Below are 17,078 nucleotides of genomic sequence, written 5' to 3' on the forward strand. Positions count from 1 at the left end.
GCAAATAAATCCATCAAGGGAAAATACGAATTAATGATCACGGTGCGGGGAGTAAGGGAGAGAAGGGAGAGGTGACGACGAAGGGGAAAGGGAAGGGCTTGGGAGGGAGCAAGAGCGCGCTGGACCTCCACGCTCACTCTCACCTCCACACGGACGTCTTCTCCGAGCAAGGCCGGGGGCGAGGGGGGTCCTCGCAGCTCGGTCTTTTTCCGTCCCAGGAGGCCCCGGTGCGGGCGGTGCGTACGGCCCCCCCCTCTGCCCCTCTGCCCTCTCCGCCCGCTCGTTCTCTGCAGCCGTCGTCGTCGCTGCCGCTGCCGTCGCCGCCTTTTGAGTCAGAGTCTGGGTCCCCGGGTCGGAACGCGGGCTTGGATGCGAAACTGGCGCAGGGACAGAGGCGGACCTCATCCACGTCGCCCACGTCGCCCACCCGCTGTCGTGCCCCCGCCCACCCGCACGCGCACGAGAAGGAACGCGCGGAGCTGAGGGCGCTGTTGGAGGCGCTCAGCGTGCGGCTGCGGCTGCAGAGCGAAGGTGCGGGCGAGGGCGGGAGGGGCGAGCGCCACCGTGTGCACCAGCACCATCGCGTGCGCTCCGTGCGCGGGGCGGACGAGCGCGAGGGGTGCGAGCACGACCGGTCGGGGAGTACGGCTACGTATTGGACTGCGGCAAGCGGGGTGAGTGGGACGAGTGAGGGGACGATGTATTATAGTGCGCGGTCGAGTGCGTATATGTGTTAGTGTGGGTGTGTGAGGGAGGCCTTGTGAGCTTGAGTCTTTGGGCATCGTCATCTCCCTACCCCTTACTCATGTCTCTCGGGCTCTGCGGGCTCCCTTGCCTCCAAGCCCGACGCTGTGCACCGCGTTTCGTTTCCCGCCAAGTTCCAAGTCCCGTATTCTATGGTCTATGGTCTATGGTTCCGTGTCCTACCTCTCACTACCCCGCCCGCCAGATCCTGCGTGGGCAGTGGTGCAGGCAGACGTTCGATTCTTGTTTGTTCAACGGCGTGCTGTCTGGCTTTTGGCCTCTGTCTGCTTGTTTAGAAGGAAAGACAAAAAGAAGAAGAAGAAGAAGAAGGGTGGCTTGGGGTTGCTCGGGTTGGACTGTGGACTGTGGCTGCGAGTGCGAGTGCGGTTCACTTGCGAGTATGCGAGCTGCTGTCGTTTTGTTGTTTGTTGTGCTCGCTCACTTGATGTCCTCACTCACTCACTCGCACTTCAAATCCCTCTCTCATTCCACGCACACACACACGCGCACGCTTATTCCACCCTTCCACCCACCTCACCCGCCACGCTCGCTCACTCGCCCACCCATCCAGCTCCTATCCACTCACTCGCTCCCCCCATCGCACGCACGCATCCTTGCACTTGCTTGCACGCGCCACCCCACACCCCCCCCAAAAAAAAAAAAAAAAAGCTCAGCCCCACTCGTCACTCTATAACGCGGGTGCAACGCAAACGGACGCCGACGACGACGACGACTGCCTTTTGCGCGACTGCTGCGGGCCGCTACGCATCATCAACCTCACAGCCCTCACTACCCACGATCGCGACGCGCTGGCATTTCCCTGGCGAAAGCGGGGGATGCGAGGTGCGAAAGCTGGGGTTGGGGATTTTTATATATGAAATGGAGTTGACTTTCTTTTGACTTTTTTCCTTCTTTTGGGTATTATGTTGGTGGTGCTCCATGGTGGGCAACGACTCGATGGCGGCGAGTCGAACGTTGAGGCCGCAAAAGTAGATGTATTTTATTGTCTATAGTGTACCCCCCCCCTCTTTGACATACTCTGACGAGTTGTAGCTACCGCCGACGTTGACTAGTGTAGAAATCATAAAATTTGAAATGGGTCAGGGTCTTGATGCGTCTCATTCTGATGTTCTATAATTTACGAGGCTCGTGAGGGTGGATGTGAAAATGGTGGACATGGTGATGGTAGCGCTAGTATGGTGATAAGCTTGAAACGATCGTGTTCGTACCACCTCGGAGACTCAGAGCGGGATTGCGAATCCGGCCACTACCAGGGTGAAAACAAGGTCGGGACTAGAGCCGCGTATTCAACGTTCAAACGCTCAACGTTTGTCACGAGGAACGAGAGCCCCCGTCATGGCGCAAACAGCGCGGCCCCAGTGTACGGCGCTACATCTGGTTGGGACCAAAATGGCGGGCGAGCTTGAAGCGAGTATCAGCAAGTGATGTGGGTTAGGTGATACGACTTGGATGGTGGTGGAAGATGTTTACCCCATGAGCGCGAGGATCGTGATGAGTGCAGTTGTCGGTGTTGATTCCACGGTACGTGCTTTGAGAAAGAGGGTATGAACGCTATGGGGCACTTGAGCTGATAGATGAACCGATGGATGCAATGATCGCATCCTCGGACATACGCACAGGACGGTACTTCAAGTTACTGCAAGGCTATACAGCACGGCGCTTGCAAGCGGCAACGAAAGAAAAAAAGAGACTATTATTGTTCTATACATAGTATGCACCATTGGCCACTGTGTGCAGTGTCGTGCTGGCTGTACGCCGGTAAGCTGATCGCATAGGGCTGGGTGTGGTGCGGTTGGATTGGATCGTTTGATGTTACCATGTGCGCTGATCATGGATCGGCGTTTTGTCCAGCCCTGCGCACCAAACTTGAATCGGATCCAACCAAAAGGTGCAGAAAATGCAGTCAAACATCATGATCGTATATGTCACGGTGATCGAAGTGGACAGGAAATTCCAACGCCACGCATGTCGTGAAACACCGCGGCCTCCCAATTTTCCAGATCAGTCTCGTGACCAACATTCAAGAGTTCAAGAGGAACTAAATTTGCTATCATCCCTTCCGTCCGAGTCTATGTCATCCTGTATTCACAGTCTTTTTTATATTGCAATATTATTATGATCGTGGCCAGTTAGAGATACTGCCACAGGACAAACTCTTTTCGCCGGCTGGTTGGAACCTATCCGGTATGTCTTCATTTGATCTGTAAATCCCCCTCAAAAAGAATTGAATCAATTGCCTGGCGCCGTCGAATGCCCAACGCACTCGTATCTGGCTCGTCGTGCCCAACCACCACCAGAATGCCGAATCGTCCTCGCAGAGGGAGCTCTTAATCACAATCTCACAATGGCACGCTCGGGGACAGGGCCGGCAACGCAACAGCATAAAACTGAATGAGCCTCAGCGTCCAAAACATATAAATAACTTGAAGCCGAAAATCATTAGGGGGAGGCTCGCTAGCGCCGTCGGCATCGGTCACTTCGTGCACAACTGTGGAAGCCGTCACGATCGGGGAGATATTTCGGTGGCCTGGCCCAGGAGGGTTTATATGACGAGCAGATCACCTCCCATTGCATATCATACATCATGTTTACCCCGGTCTCAAGTGACACTTCGTTCCCGCTCACGTCCACGTTTGGGGTTGCACTGGCTGGCTCGTGGGTAGGGGTGTGTTTATATGGACTGACTATAGCGCAGGCATGTCTTTATCTATTTTCTTTTGCTCGTCCCCTCCTCATGCTATCATAGGCGTATATCTATTTCCAAAAGTACCCAAAAGATAGCTGGCAGACGAAATCACTGGTGTGTTATTATTTATACCCGCTCGAACATCTTCTTTGACAGTGCTACCACTTTGCTTAGGTTGGATCTCTATGGTGTGTTTTAGCTATCGTCCCATCATTGAACTCGCTAATTGACTATGCCTCTTTCTGGCGTTAGGGCTCTAAATACATTGCATACCATTTTCGGTGCGAACCATCATATTTGTCTGTGATGTCGAATTGACGTTTATATACCAGTGTGCCTACTCTGTTACCATTATATGGTTTTTCCCCGTCCACTCAAGGGTCCTCAATGTCTATTCACATCGTTATCAACAGATAACGGCGCTATTACACATGGATGTCAGCATGCTTTTGGTTAATGTGTGGTATGTCTCATTCGTTAGCATTCAAGAGTACTTTGTTTTGACTTTTTGTGTATACCAGGTCTTTAAGTGTATGTATCATACTCACGGCTCATTTTTGCTGATGCTTATCAATATGTCAAAGATGCTACTTTTTTTACGCGTTAGTTGTAGTCGCCGTTCCTCGTCTGGGCCACAGCTGACTTTCCTGTATTTTCATTATTCCAGTGCGTAGTGTCCGCCATTGTCATGTTGTGAGTTCTATCTAAACCCACCCGTGATACACACATCTCACTCTCAATAGTTACTACATCAAGACAATAATTCAACGTGCGCTTTCTTATGATCTACCCATGCCATAAAATCATGTTTTCTGTAGTCAATGGAGAGAAAATGCGCTGGTGGGTTATAGGGATCGTTGTATGTGGCACTTTTTTTATTTGTGAGCGGAGCTGACCAGACTCATGCAATATATCAGATGGTCCCAATCGTATGCTATTTCGGTGAGAACAATGTAGCTTCAAGGCAAGGTTCGCGGCTGATAATGAAGTGCTTTATTGCAAAAGCCTTCGCAATAGGTTCGATTATAATTACCTCACCGTAGATCTTGTAGCTCATTTCTTTGCACTACTTTAGACACCATCCTGCATGCGTATGTACCTTTTTCTTCTTTATACTCGCCAGGTATTCAAGGAGCCAATTTCGAACAATAGCTATTGGACGTCAATCTTTACGGAGGTCTTCGGATTTGCTGTAATCTCACTCTGATACATATCTTCACCAAAAGTATTCACGCTATTTTTCACAGTACGTATCCATCCTGCCTTGCTTAGTAATGCAAGTCATTTCAGATGGATTCATCACAGTATCTCTGTGTATAATCTTGTTCAAGAAACGAACCGAATTCAAGGGGTGAGCCATTCCCCTTCTGCGTGCATATCAGGGCTTATCATCCTACAGCACACGTAAAATCGTCAATGCATTGATACTCTTTACTACCACCCGAGGTTTGGTAACATTGTACGTTGCTTGGTTGTATTGTTGATAAATGTCCCATAGACTGATTATTTACAATTAGACTAGCTGCATTGACCATGGTCATCTTGGTACACTCGCCACTACTACTGCCGCAACCTTTACTGATAGACCTGCATAGCTCATGATTCGCCCCGATCAGATGTGGTATATTGGGCCTGAAATCACCATGGTTGGTCTGTACACAAATTCGCTCATGGCATTTTTCAATACACGGAGCTCTTCATGCGATACCAAGACAGTGTCTCCCACAGTGAACATGAGCGGCAAAACTCCATATCTCAGCAGCCGCGGTGAAAGACACCAGAAGGACACGTACATTGCAAACAGGGTCTCAGATCATAGGTGTGAATCATTTATGTCACCCGAGACTAGCAACAGCGATGAGGTATGTTATCCTGGAAAAGCATGTCCAAGTTGTTTCCTGATGTTTTTACCTTGCAGATGGCTAAAGTCAACCATGTGGTATAACCGTGGGTTTTCATCGATTTCCTAGGCTGTGCCGATTTCGGGGCCATTTAGGAATTCTACACTTAACCTTGTATTTGTCCGGTCTTTCATGTTTTAATGCTCCCCTTTTTTTCGTGATTTCTGCCTCCTGAGCCTACTGTCTGTCAAGCGGGCTCTGGTCCCCTTGCATAATTTCATGTCTTTTTTAATCAGTTGCTTTACACTCTGATACGGCTTTTGGTACTTTTATATACTAGTATAATTCTTCCTGTATGTTCGCCAGCGAATCAAGCAGGACATGATAATAATATGATATTGAATACATCGTGTGGTATATTCGCCATTTAGTCGGTCTGGATAGTAATTTTATTTGCCCCGATGCCAGTGTAACAGCAGGCAAGGTCATAAATTGACCATTTTCATGATGCTCGATATCGATGTCAAGGGTCCAATACTAGCAAAAGACGACGGGTTAAAAGTTGAGGGGAGATTGGATGTAAAGGAGAGGGTAGTGGGACGGGGCGACGGGGCGGCGGTGGTTGGCGAAACGTTATAGCTGATGACCGGTGGCCGCTGATGATAAACCTCACGCTCGTGCTCATTCAGCGAATTTTCCGTTCAGGTTTTTCTCCTTGTGTCTCTTGTACAGGCCACAACGCACTTGAAAAAGGAGGGGAGATACGAACTGGGTTAAGTGACATCGGCAGCATAGAATTTCTTTTCTTCTGAACTTCTTCTTTCGAGTCTTTTGTCAATGGTGTTTATACTCGAACAATTGCGTTGTACATAATTGCATGGCACGGAAGGAGTCGAACGTTGAGGTCTCCAAATCTACCCACTTTTGCTCTGATGAGTTGACGTTGTAGTTATCGTAGTTGAGCTTGTGTAGGAACAATAAAATTCAAAGTCCACTTGCCTCTGATTTTGACAATTCTACAGTGAGCATGCCAGTGAACTTTTATTGCATGACTCACCTTTCGTTCAAGTTGACTATCTTTGCGTTTTTTTTCAAGACGAGGGAACTTCAACATAGACATCCAATTGAAGTATCAGCGAATAAGCCGGACTAGCTTTGCGATTCTATGACCCGTAGGAGGTCTCCTTATCCCTGTAAGACAACGCAGCTTGTACAAGGAAGTTGAGGTCTAGCTTTGAATGATGCTTAGCTTCGTGAGTTGACAGCAATGGGAAATGCTATACCACATATAGCAGAGGTAGCGAACCAGATGGTGTACAATGCCCATACGGTTGCATTTAAGGGGGACTTTGTGCTCGCGATGGTGCTAGAGATCGCGCAAAAGTCCAGGTTCGATGTAGCGATGCAACTCTTTTCCTGTGAGGCCGTAAGCAGATCAAACGGCGGAATTTAGTTGTCCCAACTTGTATAATGAAAGAGCGCCCGACCATGTTATCCGATTCGCTATACCTTACCATCCATTATTTGAAGAGCAGAAGAACAAATCTAAATGCAGGGCGCCGATATCTACACATGGCATGCACGTCGTGGAAGATGTAGAATGCGATGATTCATGCCGCCAACATAATTAATAGCGTCGTTCGAAGTAAACGCTGAAATATTTTCAGGAGCCTGAAAAAAAGAAAAGTGGATATTTGTAAGCGTCTGAAGCTGAAATAATTACCAGAAAGGGTCGGGTATAGATGAATTCTCGATCAGATATACAAAGTCAGACTACAAAGGTTGTATATATAAAAAATCAGATCAGATCGAGCCTCCCCCCCACAAATCCATCGTAACTATAGCCTCGTTCAAGGTGCGTTTCGTAAGGGACCGCTTAAGCCTGAAGTTCGGGAACTCTGGCTTTAAGCTGGCCACGTCATCAGTTATGGAACGCGGGGCAAGTAACCGAAGGCTCATACCTGGAAATCACCGAATAATATTTTTTGAGAAATCCAAGATAAATTGAGAAATAAACTACACGGCAAGTCTTCCGATAGAATTCGGCGCTTCAACCTTACTTCCTGCAAACACGGCCGTTTGCCATGCCTTGGCCTGCCCCCCCCTAAGCTACGCGTAGTCCAATGGCCTCACAAAACTCTGACGACAATACCTCCTCTGACAATCCCTCAGCTGACAGTCCGAGCCGTTACATTCTGACCGATACAAGTTGTCAAACGGCATCACTACGGACTCTTCAAAACCAAGGTAATATTCCCAAACCTGCGCAGATTAATTGGTCCAATCCAAGAACAGATCGATTGGTAGACTGTAGACTGGCTTGAGAAACATCCTAAACATAGATATGTTTTATTTTCAGATTCTACTGCAGTCGCCAAAGAAGAGAATCGGGATGCCTCAAGATCTACTAAACATACAAAGACCTCTTTACATAGAAGGATCGCTAGACACGTTTTCAAGAATGATTCCAATGTGAACTTGCGTATCGCGGTTGATCACCATCGCCAATGATTTGGTGAGTCAGTGCAGCATCGTCTTGCCAGGTATTTATTTCACCGTTTATTTATTATTTATTGACACTACATCGACGCTATCAGCCTCAGCAAGACATATCGAAGCCATCTGCGGGATTTAGGATCCACTGGTAGTGGCCTTGTGGTGGGGGATCCGTCCGATGCCCTGTACAACAGTCCAATCGGTGAGTTTTTTATTTTATTTTATACTTAGATTTGATTGCTGATTTTAAAAGAACGAGTTCGTGCTAAATTCCCGTGGTGGGACCGCCTCAGCACCTTCTGGCGTGCATCGCCGAAGTATAATGCGAAGCCGGCAACATCAGCACATGGTCAGGATCTCTCAGGGAAGGCTATGGCGGTTCTGTTTCCAATGAGGGGTGATGATGAAGCTTTCCAGCGCGGCATGAACTCACATTTCCAGGGCGGCGGGTGGGATTTGGTCGAACATGAGCAGGATGGCGGTGACGGCAGCAGCTATCAGCAGCAGCCGTCCCAGCACCAGGCACTGTACCAGCCGTCTCAGCACCAGGCGCCGTACCAGCCATCTCAGCAGCAGCAGCAGCAGCTGTACCAGCCGTACCAGCACCAGCACCAGCAGCAGGCGGCTGTGTATGCGCAGTACAGCAATCCCTCCCAGCAAATTCGATCTAGGTCGAATCCTTCGCTCTCCAGCTTGCCCTCCGCTACTCTGCAGCCCCAGCAGCGCTACGGGCAAATCACCAGCACAACCCCGTATATGGCTTCCCTGGACTTCAACCCATCTGACCCCTCACTATCCAGCCTGTCCATCAACAGTAACGGCTTGGACACCTCCGTCCCTGTGGTTCGGTCTGTCGCCCCCATTCCTCCCGCTTCTATCACCCGTCCCCCCATCTCGGTTACTGGCCATCAGCGCCAGCTCAGTGGGGGGGGTTCTTTGGGTCGGGGGCAGTCGCCTGCTTGCAGACGTTCACCTGCTCGACCCATTCACCTGCCTCGTCCCACTACTCCCACTTCAACCCGGGCAAAACGTAGCCGCGACGTCATCGAATTAGAGGATCCGGAGCCCAAGAAGAAGGCTGAGCCGAAGCAAACGAAGGGCAAGAAGCGCGAATCCGAGGGCGACTGCTTGAAGGCGTTGATGGAGCCTGTTCTCCAGGCAGAGAGTGATGGAATCAAGGCTGAAGCTGACCTGAAGGGGGTGAAATACGCACATTCAACAACGCTTGCACAGGGCAAGAATTTGAAGACGGCCAAGGATGCCAGGGCCGAACTTACAGCCGCGCTCTTTGAGCTAGCAAAGCTGCAGATGGTGCGCGAACAAAATGCCCAAGGGAGTAATGAGAGGGTCGAGGAGATGCAATTGAAGCGGGCGGTTCATGAACAACGCACAATGGAACTTCACTACCGGATGAGCCTGACTGGAGGACCTCCCCCCCCCCCATTTGTCCGCACCTGGCCCTTCTTTCAACGCCAGCTCCAGCTCCAGCTCCATCACCGCTCCAGGTCCCACCTCCAACGCACTCGGAAGAGTCATGAGTGCTGCCCGTGTGCCCTAATCCATAGTCCACAATCTTGAGATTATGAGGGAGGATGGTAATCTAGGGAAACCATCAGGTTATTCATATAATTCCAAAATAATGTTACTTACCTGAGAATTCAGAGAGTAGTTTGATTTCCTGTCAAAGAATGTCTCCCCATAGTGGCTTGGCTTTTGGAAGAGGCGAAAATTGGTGCCATCAACTGCTAAACATCCATTTCTCCACTCCGCACAAACCTGGTGCTCTACCCATGCTTTTGCTGCATCCTTTTCCTCCTGATTAGCTGGCCCAATAACTTGATCATGCAAAGAGAGAATAGCAATCATACAGCATTTGGTGCTGTTCACTACATTGCCGACTGAGTAACCTGCCCAGTCAGCAACGTCAGCGGCCGTAGATCCATTGCCATAATGGCCTAGGCGGTTCAGAAAGATTGAGAGTTGATGTTCTACAGGAGTTTGTGGTGTATTAGATTTATTATGAAAAATAGGATGATGGATGATCTTGGCCAGAATTGCATCAAAAGTCTCTGGTTGGCATCAATTAACATGGAAAAAACGGGTCTGGTTGTAATGACGTGACCGCTCCATAAGAGGAAATTGTGAAATACGTGGTGCTGATGGGTATGTAGTAAAAACTCTTGTGGTTTCTACTTCACTGCTTAGACGGATGTATTCACTAAGTAGAATCTGAATATGACGTATCCTGGGGCGCACTTGTACAACCCCAGCTGGTTCCTCATCAGGTGATATACCTGATATTTAAATACCAGGCATTAAACACTAGAAAATATTTAATCAATTAATCCATAGGGATTTACCTGACATTAATGAGGTTGAGTGTACGACAGATAACGGAGTACTCGCAAGTGACGCGTCACGTGATGCGTCGCCCTCTGAATTTTGGCTTTCGATCTGCGCCACCGGAGAATTGTGGCGGATGAGGCGTTGAAGGAGGTAGATGAGCGAGTCGTCGAGGTTGTCGAGACGCTGCTGGCGAGCAGTGGGTTGATGATGAGGCATGGTGGATGAGGTGTCAAGGTATGCTTTCCAAGCTTTTATATAACTTGAAGCATGCTTGATTCAATCTCAACCTCTAGGTTTCCTGACATTTTTCATATAGGTTTATTATTGATTTACAGTCTCGGCTCAAGCGTAAGTTTACTGCCGTCGCTTTGTCATGCTATTTCCACGCTGATGACACCTTTTCTCTCTCCTCAATTTCCTTACGAAACGCACCTTGAACGAGGCTTATGAGTCGACACCGTCCTACAATCCGCGATCAGCATCTCGATGCTCTCGACAGTTTATTCATCAACTCACAAACGACGCTACTTAACAACTTGCTAGCCTCCCTGAAACAACCGGCCCAGTTGTCTATCGGCATTTCAACGTCATCATCAAGTGATTCTGACTCCAGCGACTCGGTTAGCTCCAATGTGGGATCAGAGTTGGGGTTGGGGCTCGATTTGGATAGCTTATTGCTTAGCGGCGGGTCTGACGGCATAGGCGAATCGGATCGAGAATCTGATTGAGAGTCGGAGGGTGGTGAGGACAACAATGCCGAGGATATGGGGTATCAATCACATCCAATCACTCAGCTCACACTTATGCAGGTCACATCCGTAGTATACATGATGCTACACAAAACGGTGGAAGAGACCAGGGTTTTTTCTCCCAAAGCACCTGCATTTCGGCAGCCCCAACTTGGCTTGCTTGAGTGGGCTTGCCATAACGACACCCGCCATTTCTCGCGTAAGCTCCGCGTGCTTCCGGCAACTTTTGATGCAATCGTGACCCTGATCGAGAACCACCCAATATTTCATAACAAGTCCAACAACCCCCAGTACACTGTTTCCCTCCAGCTCGCCATCTTTCTTGTTCGGGCCGGACATTACGGGAATGCTGCGTCATGCGATGATGTAGCCGAATGGGCTGGAGTATCAGCCGGCACAGTAGTGCTATCGACTAAGTGGGTGGTTGTCGCGCTCATTTCCCTGCATGACATGGTTATGTGCAAACCAACAAATGAGGAAAAAATAAAAGCTAAAGCTTATGCAGGGTCAAAGGTCTGCCCATCGTGGCAAAACGGCTGGCTTTCAGTAGATGGGACAACATTCCCGCTGTTCCAAAAGCCAAGCCATTTTGGCGAGGCCTGGTACGATCGTTCATCAAATTACTCATTAAACGCTCAGGTGCGTTGTCCCGATCACAAATATTACATACAGATATTGACTAATTAATCCCAGATTGTTATCTTGCCACATAATCTACAGATAGTTGACTACGGTCTGGGCCATACGGGCAGCGTCCACAACTCCTATGCATTTGAAAGCACTCAGATCTTTTGCGATCACACAGCGTTTCTAGACGAAGGCGAGTGGCTGTGGGCTGACTCGGCATACCCCCTCCAAAAATGGTGTGTGACGCCGTTTAAGCGTCCCACAAATGGTAACCTTACACAAAGCGAGCGCCACTATAACTACTACCTCTCACGTATTCGAATCCGATTGGAGCATGTGATCGGCTTACTCAAGGGCCGATTTCAATCTCTGCGAGAACTCAGGATACAAATCAGTTCGCACCAGAGGCATCAGTGGGCTGTTATGTGGCTACGTTCATGTTTTATTTTGCACAACTTGGTGATTCTTATAGAAGGCGACAACAGTGCTGAAAGGTGGAATGATGATGGCGGGTTTGACAACCATGATGGGCGAGATGACAATCAGGGCGAAGCTTCTGAGGATGTACCTGACAATATAGCCGTTGCCCGTGAGTTGCCAGAAGCACCTCATGTCGTTGATGGGGTGAATATACCCGAGGGTCAGTTACTTCATCATCATTTAATGCTGGGACTTTTTTCTAGTCATCTTTATGTAGACTGAACCTGTAAACATTGAATGTAATACTTTGTTCACAAATACCACAACACTATGATTGCTCAACAAACATACAAAAAATAAAATAGTACAGAGATAGCGATGATTCAGAACAAGCATGATATTATGAATTCACTCGTACAACCCCCCATCAACTGCCATTGAGTCTTCATTGTCATCAGCATCATCATCAGCATCATCATCACCGCTGTAATCTTTATAATTGTCCAATGCACGAGAATTGAAAGCAGAGGTGGATACGGAAGTGGAAGAGGAAGCAACAGGGCCAGAAATTGACTGCTCAAAGAAATTGGACACCAGCGAAGAGGGAGCAGGCGAGGTAGAGTTATTGGCGAGAAGGGAAGAGATGATGCTACTATCCACACCAGGGATATCCTTGACGGCTTGGATGAGTTTGAATTTCATTTCAAACATGTCCTTCTCGTGTTGTCGCTGTTCTTGTTCCCTTTGTACCTGACTTCTGTTAACTAACTGCAGCTTCTCCTTGAACTGTTCGTGTTCCAACACAGTGGCTTCCTTATCTTTAGACCGCCTGTCACTGCATGCACGTTCTGCTATGGCCATGTACTTCGCATGCCTTGCGGCTACCTTACCTCCCTTAACTTGGAGTGCCTCCTGTGCAAGGCTTTGCTGTCCTTGCATAGCCTGCGCAACAGGCTCCATCACCTTCTGCATCAAGGACACATTGTCCTCAATATGAGATCGTGGCTGCTTACGTGGCCTGTCGTCCACCTTTGCAGACTGTGGGGTCCCAGCGTCCTTTGTACTGACCCTTCTGTCTGTGGTGATAAGACGCTCTGTGCTCACTTTGTTGCCTGACGATGTTGCTAACTGGGCCCGGAGTGTCTCTCTGACGGTCACAGCAGATGGCCGTTTTCCCGATTTGACAATCTTTGCGGGCGCAGTTGCAGTAAGCTTAGATGGGACGGGGGGAGGAGGTGAGGCCAAGCGAGAAATGGGAGAAGACGGGGGAAGGTTCGCAAAGAAGCCAGGGTTAGGTGAGAGAGGAACGAGGTTCGCGCTGGGATTTGCACTGAAGCCAGACTGGCCAGAGGACGGAGAGCCTGGAGGTACGCTTGCGTAGAAGCTGGAGTGGCCCGAGGCGGGAGAAGCGGGAGCCTGGTTCATAAAGAAACCAGAGTGTCCAGACACGGATCCAGAGACAGGAGAACTTGGAAGCTGGAAGGGTATATCTTGAAATGGTACATCACGCACTTGTAGATGTCCGACTTCTAAACCTTGGAGACCTCAAGGCTGCATATCGTCAAATGAAGAACCGAAAGAGTGAGAGGAATGGTTTGTCTGGAAAAGTGAAGAAAGGGATTGATGGTATGCTTCTGGGAAAAGGCTGGCGGCATTTGGGTCAAAAAAACTAGGATCAGTTGCGATAGGCGGTAGCGAAGGTAGTGATGAATTGTTTGGCAAGGAAGAAGCTGAAGATACCATGCCAGAATTGGCGAGAGAACTACTGTGATGGTTGATATGCGGAGGGATTTGACTGAACTGAGCAAATTGATTGAACGGTTGGTGGACAAAGTTGTCATTCTGGAAATGCTGATAATCCTCATACCCATGGCTCTGGGGGAGAGGTTGTTGAGGTAGCTGATTGTGGACCTGCATTGCGGGTTCACTTGCTGCATGATGGTCAGCTCGACTCCGGCTACGCTTGTTTGGGAACAACATATTGAATGCCTGCGCCTCGTGATCCTGGTCTGGATCTGATGACGTTGTGAACAGATTATAGTTGGGGATTTTCCGCCAAAAGCCATGCAGACGGTTGAAGATCTTGAATTTTGTAGTGATCACGCCTATAAATAATGCAAATAGTCAGTGGTTTGTGCTACTCAAAGGAAAAGGCGACCTGAACTAACGTAGGAACGCACCAATTGGTCCTTTGTAGTTGGGGTTCCCTTCTAGTTGGTCAAAAGTGAGACCAGCTCCAGTATGACCCAGCGTTGTACAAGATTGACGGTATTTTTTCTTGAGTCTGAACAGAAAGTTATGAGTTGGCCTGACTTGAATAGATGTGAGGGACAACGTACGAGGCGATGTGGTTATCGACAGCTTTTGCAAACCTTCCCGGATTGGCTTTGAGAGTGCTGTGTATGACTGGATCCCTATCTCCACTGAATACAAACTGAGCTATCTCCCCATGTATCGTAACCTTGCTCGACTTTGCCTGATCCTTCTTCCTACTCTCTTTGTTGGCATCTTCCTGGGAGTCGGAGAAGAGCAGATGTCGTTTCTGAACATTTTGTTCCAACCAATCCAGGAGACAATCTGTACGTTGTCATGCACCAAAGTTGATTGGTAGCATGGACAGGTGTCAATAACAAAGTGAATATTCAAAAAGACTTGCCTTTGCGCCACACAGGCACAGTGCCACGTGGAATAGTAATTAATATTGCCCTTTTCGAACTTGTGGCTGATCAGCACCACCTCTATTAGGCAATCCAGTCACGCTCACCTTTGCTTTTCCATCTGGTACTTTCGGCATTTCGGCATTTCAGCAAATTTTTGCGTCGCCACTGGCTACACATTGCATTGCGCCCTCACTTTTGTCGTTTCCCTTACTCCCCTTCCTTTGCCTAGCCCCACCATGGGCCCCTTCCTCTCCTTTTTATTCTCACCTGATGGTCGTTTCTGGATCCCCATTCTAATCCACTTTTTTGTCACCTCCACCCTCCTCCTCCTCATCTTATTTGCACCCCCACCATTTCTGATGTCACCACTTCCTATCCGCTTCCATCGCCGATCCGTTGACTACCACGTGCCACTGCTAATATCAGCAAAGCCCCGGCGGCCGGTCCAAATAGGGCAACAGGTCCATCTTCATGACGTCAATCTGCCATCATATACTATCAAAACATCGGTCGCTCGTCTTGCCTGGTTGGAGCGTGGGTGGGTAGTTTTGAGCTGGAGAAGGTCTATCCCCTTGCGTCGCCCATGTTCATTGCTGTCCCATTCACTTGGGTACACTTATCTTTTGTCCATCATCTTCGCTACAGCTACACCTATCACATGCTGCCTGGGACTCACTTGTTCCAAATTGGAACTACTCCTCTCCCTCCCTCGTTTGATCAGGTGGTCCAACACAACCAGTCCATTGGTAAGGCCATGGAACTGTCGGATTTGGACTAGGTGGTGGACCGGTGGCTCCAGTTTCTTTTTCCTCAGCAGAACATTCATTTACAGTGCGATTATTTTTGATTTTTGAATCATTTTTATGGACACATATTTTTTTAGAATGCCTGACTGACAATAAAGGAACTGTGTTGATACTGATAGTGTTTTGCCTTGCCCTTTTTTTTTTTACTGCATCTTCCCATGACATCATGATTTTCCTGCTCTCTTTTTGCTATTGGACTTTACTTTATGGCTGTACAAACCTGTGACATTACTCACAGCATTCATTGTTCTATCTCTTTCTTTTCCTTTTTTGACAATCTTATCCTGTACTACCTACGCAGGATTCGTCAGCGTACATTCCTTCCTTCATATTCTTTCTCATTCTTTTTGCACAGCTATACTGTGCATAGCCTACTTTTCTTTTACTATATAAACCCCTGTATTTTACCTTGTAAAAATAACAAGAACTCCAATCCAGATTTCTTCTCTAATCTCAAGTTCACTACTCTCTGCTACTTGTGATCCAGTGTGGTCACAACACTTCCCACTGCTACCACTGTTAACTGCTGTCATCATCACTTCCCATTTTTGAAGTCATTGTCATCCCTTTTCGATTAGAGTCCTTCTGAGCACTACAGTTTGTGCGTCAGGAGCCTGCTATCACTGGGAACCTTGTCATATTGTCATTCTCAAACCTACCTTGTGCTATGATTAGCAAGGTAGTGCTCGTCTATACTCGTCACAAAGCCCCTATCTTTCTATAAATTCAACTATCCCTCCTCCTCAAAACCCACACTCATACACCTTTGGGTTTTTACTTTGAAGGATCTTTATACATACCACCCCACGAACAACCAGAGCACCCACTGCTCTAGGAGGCAAAGCCCATAAACAAGTTCCATGGAATCTGGGAGGATTGTGTGTTAGTTTGTTTTTTGTGTGTGGTTTTCTAACAACAGTTCTCATCATTGACAATGTTCCGACGTCCACTTAATGGTCAGGGGGCCTCCAGGCATCCCATTCTCATCAAATTTGTCGATATCATCAAGATCATCGTTGTAGTCGTCGGCAGGTTGAGTAGAGCGAGACATAGCGTGGGCGTAAAGAGACTAATAGCTATGTCTGGTCAGTTCGATAATACGCATCGGAATTTCAGGCGGAGTTAGCCCCATGAATTCTTTGGAAAAAATGAATTCATCTATACCCGACCCTTTCTGGTAATTATTTCAGCTTCAGACGCTTACAAATATCCACTTTTCTTTTTTTCAGGCTCCTGAAAATATTTCAGCGTTTACTTCGAACGACGCTATTAATATTGAGACCAGTCATGAAGGTTTTAATCATACTGTACACGACGTTGCACGGAAATTTGCTTTAGACATGAAAAATGTTGCCACGCATGACAATAAACTCCGCGGCACAGATCTGGATTTTTACCTCGTCCACTGGCCCACCGCGACCTTATCAATATTCACTAGCGCTCACTGGCGGCTACCTACTCTCAGAGGCCTTTTATTTGAATGATCTTCAGGTTCATGCTCAGCGATATGGTGCAATTCACAGCACTCTTAGGTATACACATGGTGAGTAGTTCGAATGTGCTTGCAGTATCGCCCATCATGCATCAAGATCGGCTTGGAAATTTAGATGTCAAAACAAGGCTAACTGTCTAATTACATACCTAATTCTGCATATTGGCGCTGGTTTCTTGATGTCAAGCAT

The 17,078-nt window shown here is 48.1% G+C and overlaps 9 protein-coding genes across 9 annotated transcripts; 4 read left to right on the top strand and 5 right to left on the bottom strand.

Annotated features, from left to right (window-relative positions):
* Positions 1–30: 30 nt before the first annotated feature.
* On the bottom strand, positions 31–782 carry SERLADRAFT_443017 (uncharacterized protein; the record flags this gene model as incomplete). The annotated part of the gene is made up of 2 exons (XM_007323621.1): positions 31–377; positions 428–782. 2 exons carry the CDS (start codon positions 780–782, stop codon positions 31–33), a joined length of 702 nt encoding a protein of 233 aa, XP_007323683.1.
* A 1,393-nt stretch (positions 783–2,175) lies between these two features.
* SERLADRAFT_402016 (uncharacterized protein) lies at positions 2,176–2,699 on the top strand (the record flags this gene model as incomplete). Its single annotated transcript, XM_007323622.1, has 2 exons — positions 2,176–2,293; positions 2,383–2,699. Coding segments are annotated over 2 exons (205 nt in total), but the record flags the coding sequence as incomplete, so codon positions are not given.
* Positions 2,700–3,289: 590 nt separating this feature from the next.
* SERLADRAFT_479104 (uncharacterized protein) lies at positions 3,290–5,247 on the top strand (the record flags this gene model as incomplete). The annotated part of the gene is made up of 19 exons (XM_007323623.1): positions 3,290–3,460; positions 3,512–3,565; positions 3,626–3,639; positions 3,704–3,732; positions 3,784–3,809; positions 3,865–3,914; positions 3,973–3,982; positions 4,036–4,053; positions 4,119–4,144; positions 4,195–4,220; positions 4,270–4,310; positions 4,369–4,393; positions 4,457–4,468; positions 4,527–4,542; positions 4,604–4,643; positions 4,699–4,802; positions 4,851–4,910; positions 4,969–4,996; positions 5,047–5,247. Coding segments are annotated over 19 exons (891 nt in total), but the record flags the coding sequence as incomplete, so codon positions are not given.
* Positions 5,248–6,345: 1,098 nt separating this feature from the next.
* SERLADRAFT_479106 (uncharacterized protein) lies at positions 6,346–6,957 on the top strand (the record flags this gene model as incomplete). The annotated part of the gene is made up of 3 exons (XM_007323624.1): positions 6,346–6,524; positions 6,576–6,710; positions 6,781–6,957. 2 exons carry the CDS (start codon positions 6,602–6,604, stop codon positions 6,921–6,923), a joined length of 252 nt encoding a protein of 83 aa, XP_007323686.1.
* Positions 6,958–7,336: 379 nt separating this feature from the next.
* SERLADRAFT_479107 (uncharacterized protein) lies at positions 7,337–8,428 on the top strand (the record flags this gene model as incomplete). The annotated part of the gene is made up of 3 exons (XM_007323625.1): positions 7,337–7,807; positions 7,928–7,990; positions 8,042–8,428. A coding segment is annotated over one exon (267 nt), but the record flags the coding sequence as incomplete, so codon positions are not given.
* Positions 8,429–9,311: 883 nt separating this feature from the next.
* SERLADRAFT_479108 (uncharacterized protein) lies at positions 9,312–9,678 on the bottom strand (the record flags this gene model as incomplete). Its single annotated transcript, XM_007323626.1, has 2 exons — positions 9,312–9,388; positions 9,439–9,678. Coding segments are annotated over 2 exons (291 nt in total), but the record flags the coding sequence as incomplete, so codon positions are not given.
* Positions 9,679–10,125: 447 nt separating this feature from the next.
* SERLADRAFT_443020 (uncharacterized protein) lies at positions 10,126–10,350 on the bottom strand (the record flags this gene model as incomplete). Its single annotated transcript, XM_007323627.1, has 2 exons — positions 10,126–10,148; positions 10,209–10,350. 2 exons carry the CDS (start codon positions 10,348–10,350, stop codon positions 10,126–10,128), a joined length of 165 nt encoding a protein of 54 aa, XP_007323689.1.
* A 228-nt stretch (positions 10,351–10,578) lies between these two features.
* SERLADRAFT_443021 (uncharacterized protein) lies at positions 10,579–10,834 on the bottom strand (the record flags this gene model as incomplete). The annotated part of the gene is made up of 2 exons (XM_007323628.1): positions 10,579–10,596; positions 10,655–10,834. The coding sequence occupies 2 exons, from the start codon at positions 10,832–10,834 to the stop codon at positions 10,579–10,581; spliced, it is 198 nt and encodes a 65-aa protein (XP_007323690.1).
* Positions 10,835–12,338: 1,504 nt separating this feature from the next.
* On the bottom strand, positions 12,339–14,724 carry SERLADRAFT_443023 (uncharacterized protein; the record flags this gene model as incomplete). Its single annotated transcript, XM_007323629.1, has 5 exons — positions 12,339–13,441; positions 13,505–14,035; positions 14,099–14,214; positions 14,270–14,442; positions 14,695–14,724. 5 exons carry the CDS (start codon positions 14,722–14,724, stop codon positions 12,339–12,341), a joined length of 1,953 nt encoding a protein of 650 aa, XP_007323691.1.
* Positions 14,725–17,078: the final 2,354 nt, after the last annotated feature.

Source organism: Serpula lacrymans, assembly GCF_000218685.1.
Source record: "Serpula lacrymans var. lacrymans S7.9 unplaced genomic scaffold SERLAscaffold_16, whole genome shotgun sequence".
Lineage (NCBI taxonomy): Eukaryota > Fungi > Basidiomycota > Agaricomycetes > Boletales > Serpulaceae > Serpula > Serpula lacrymans.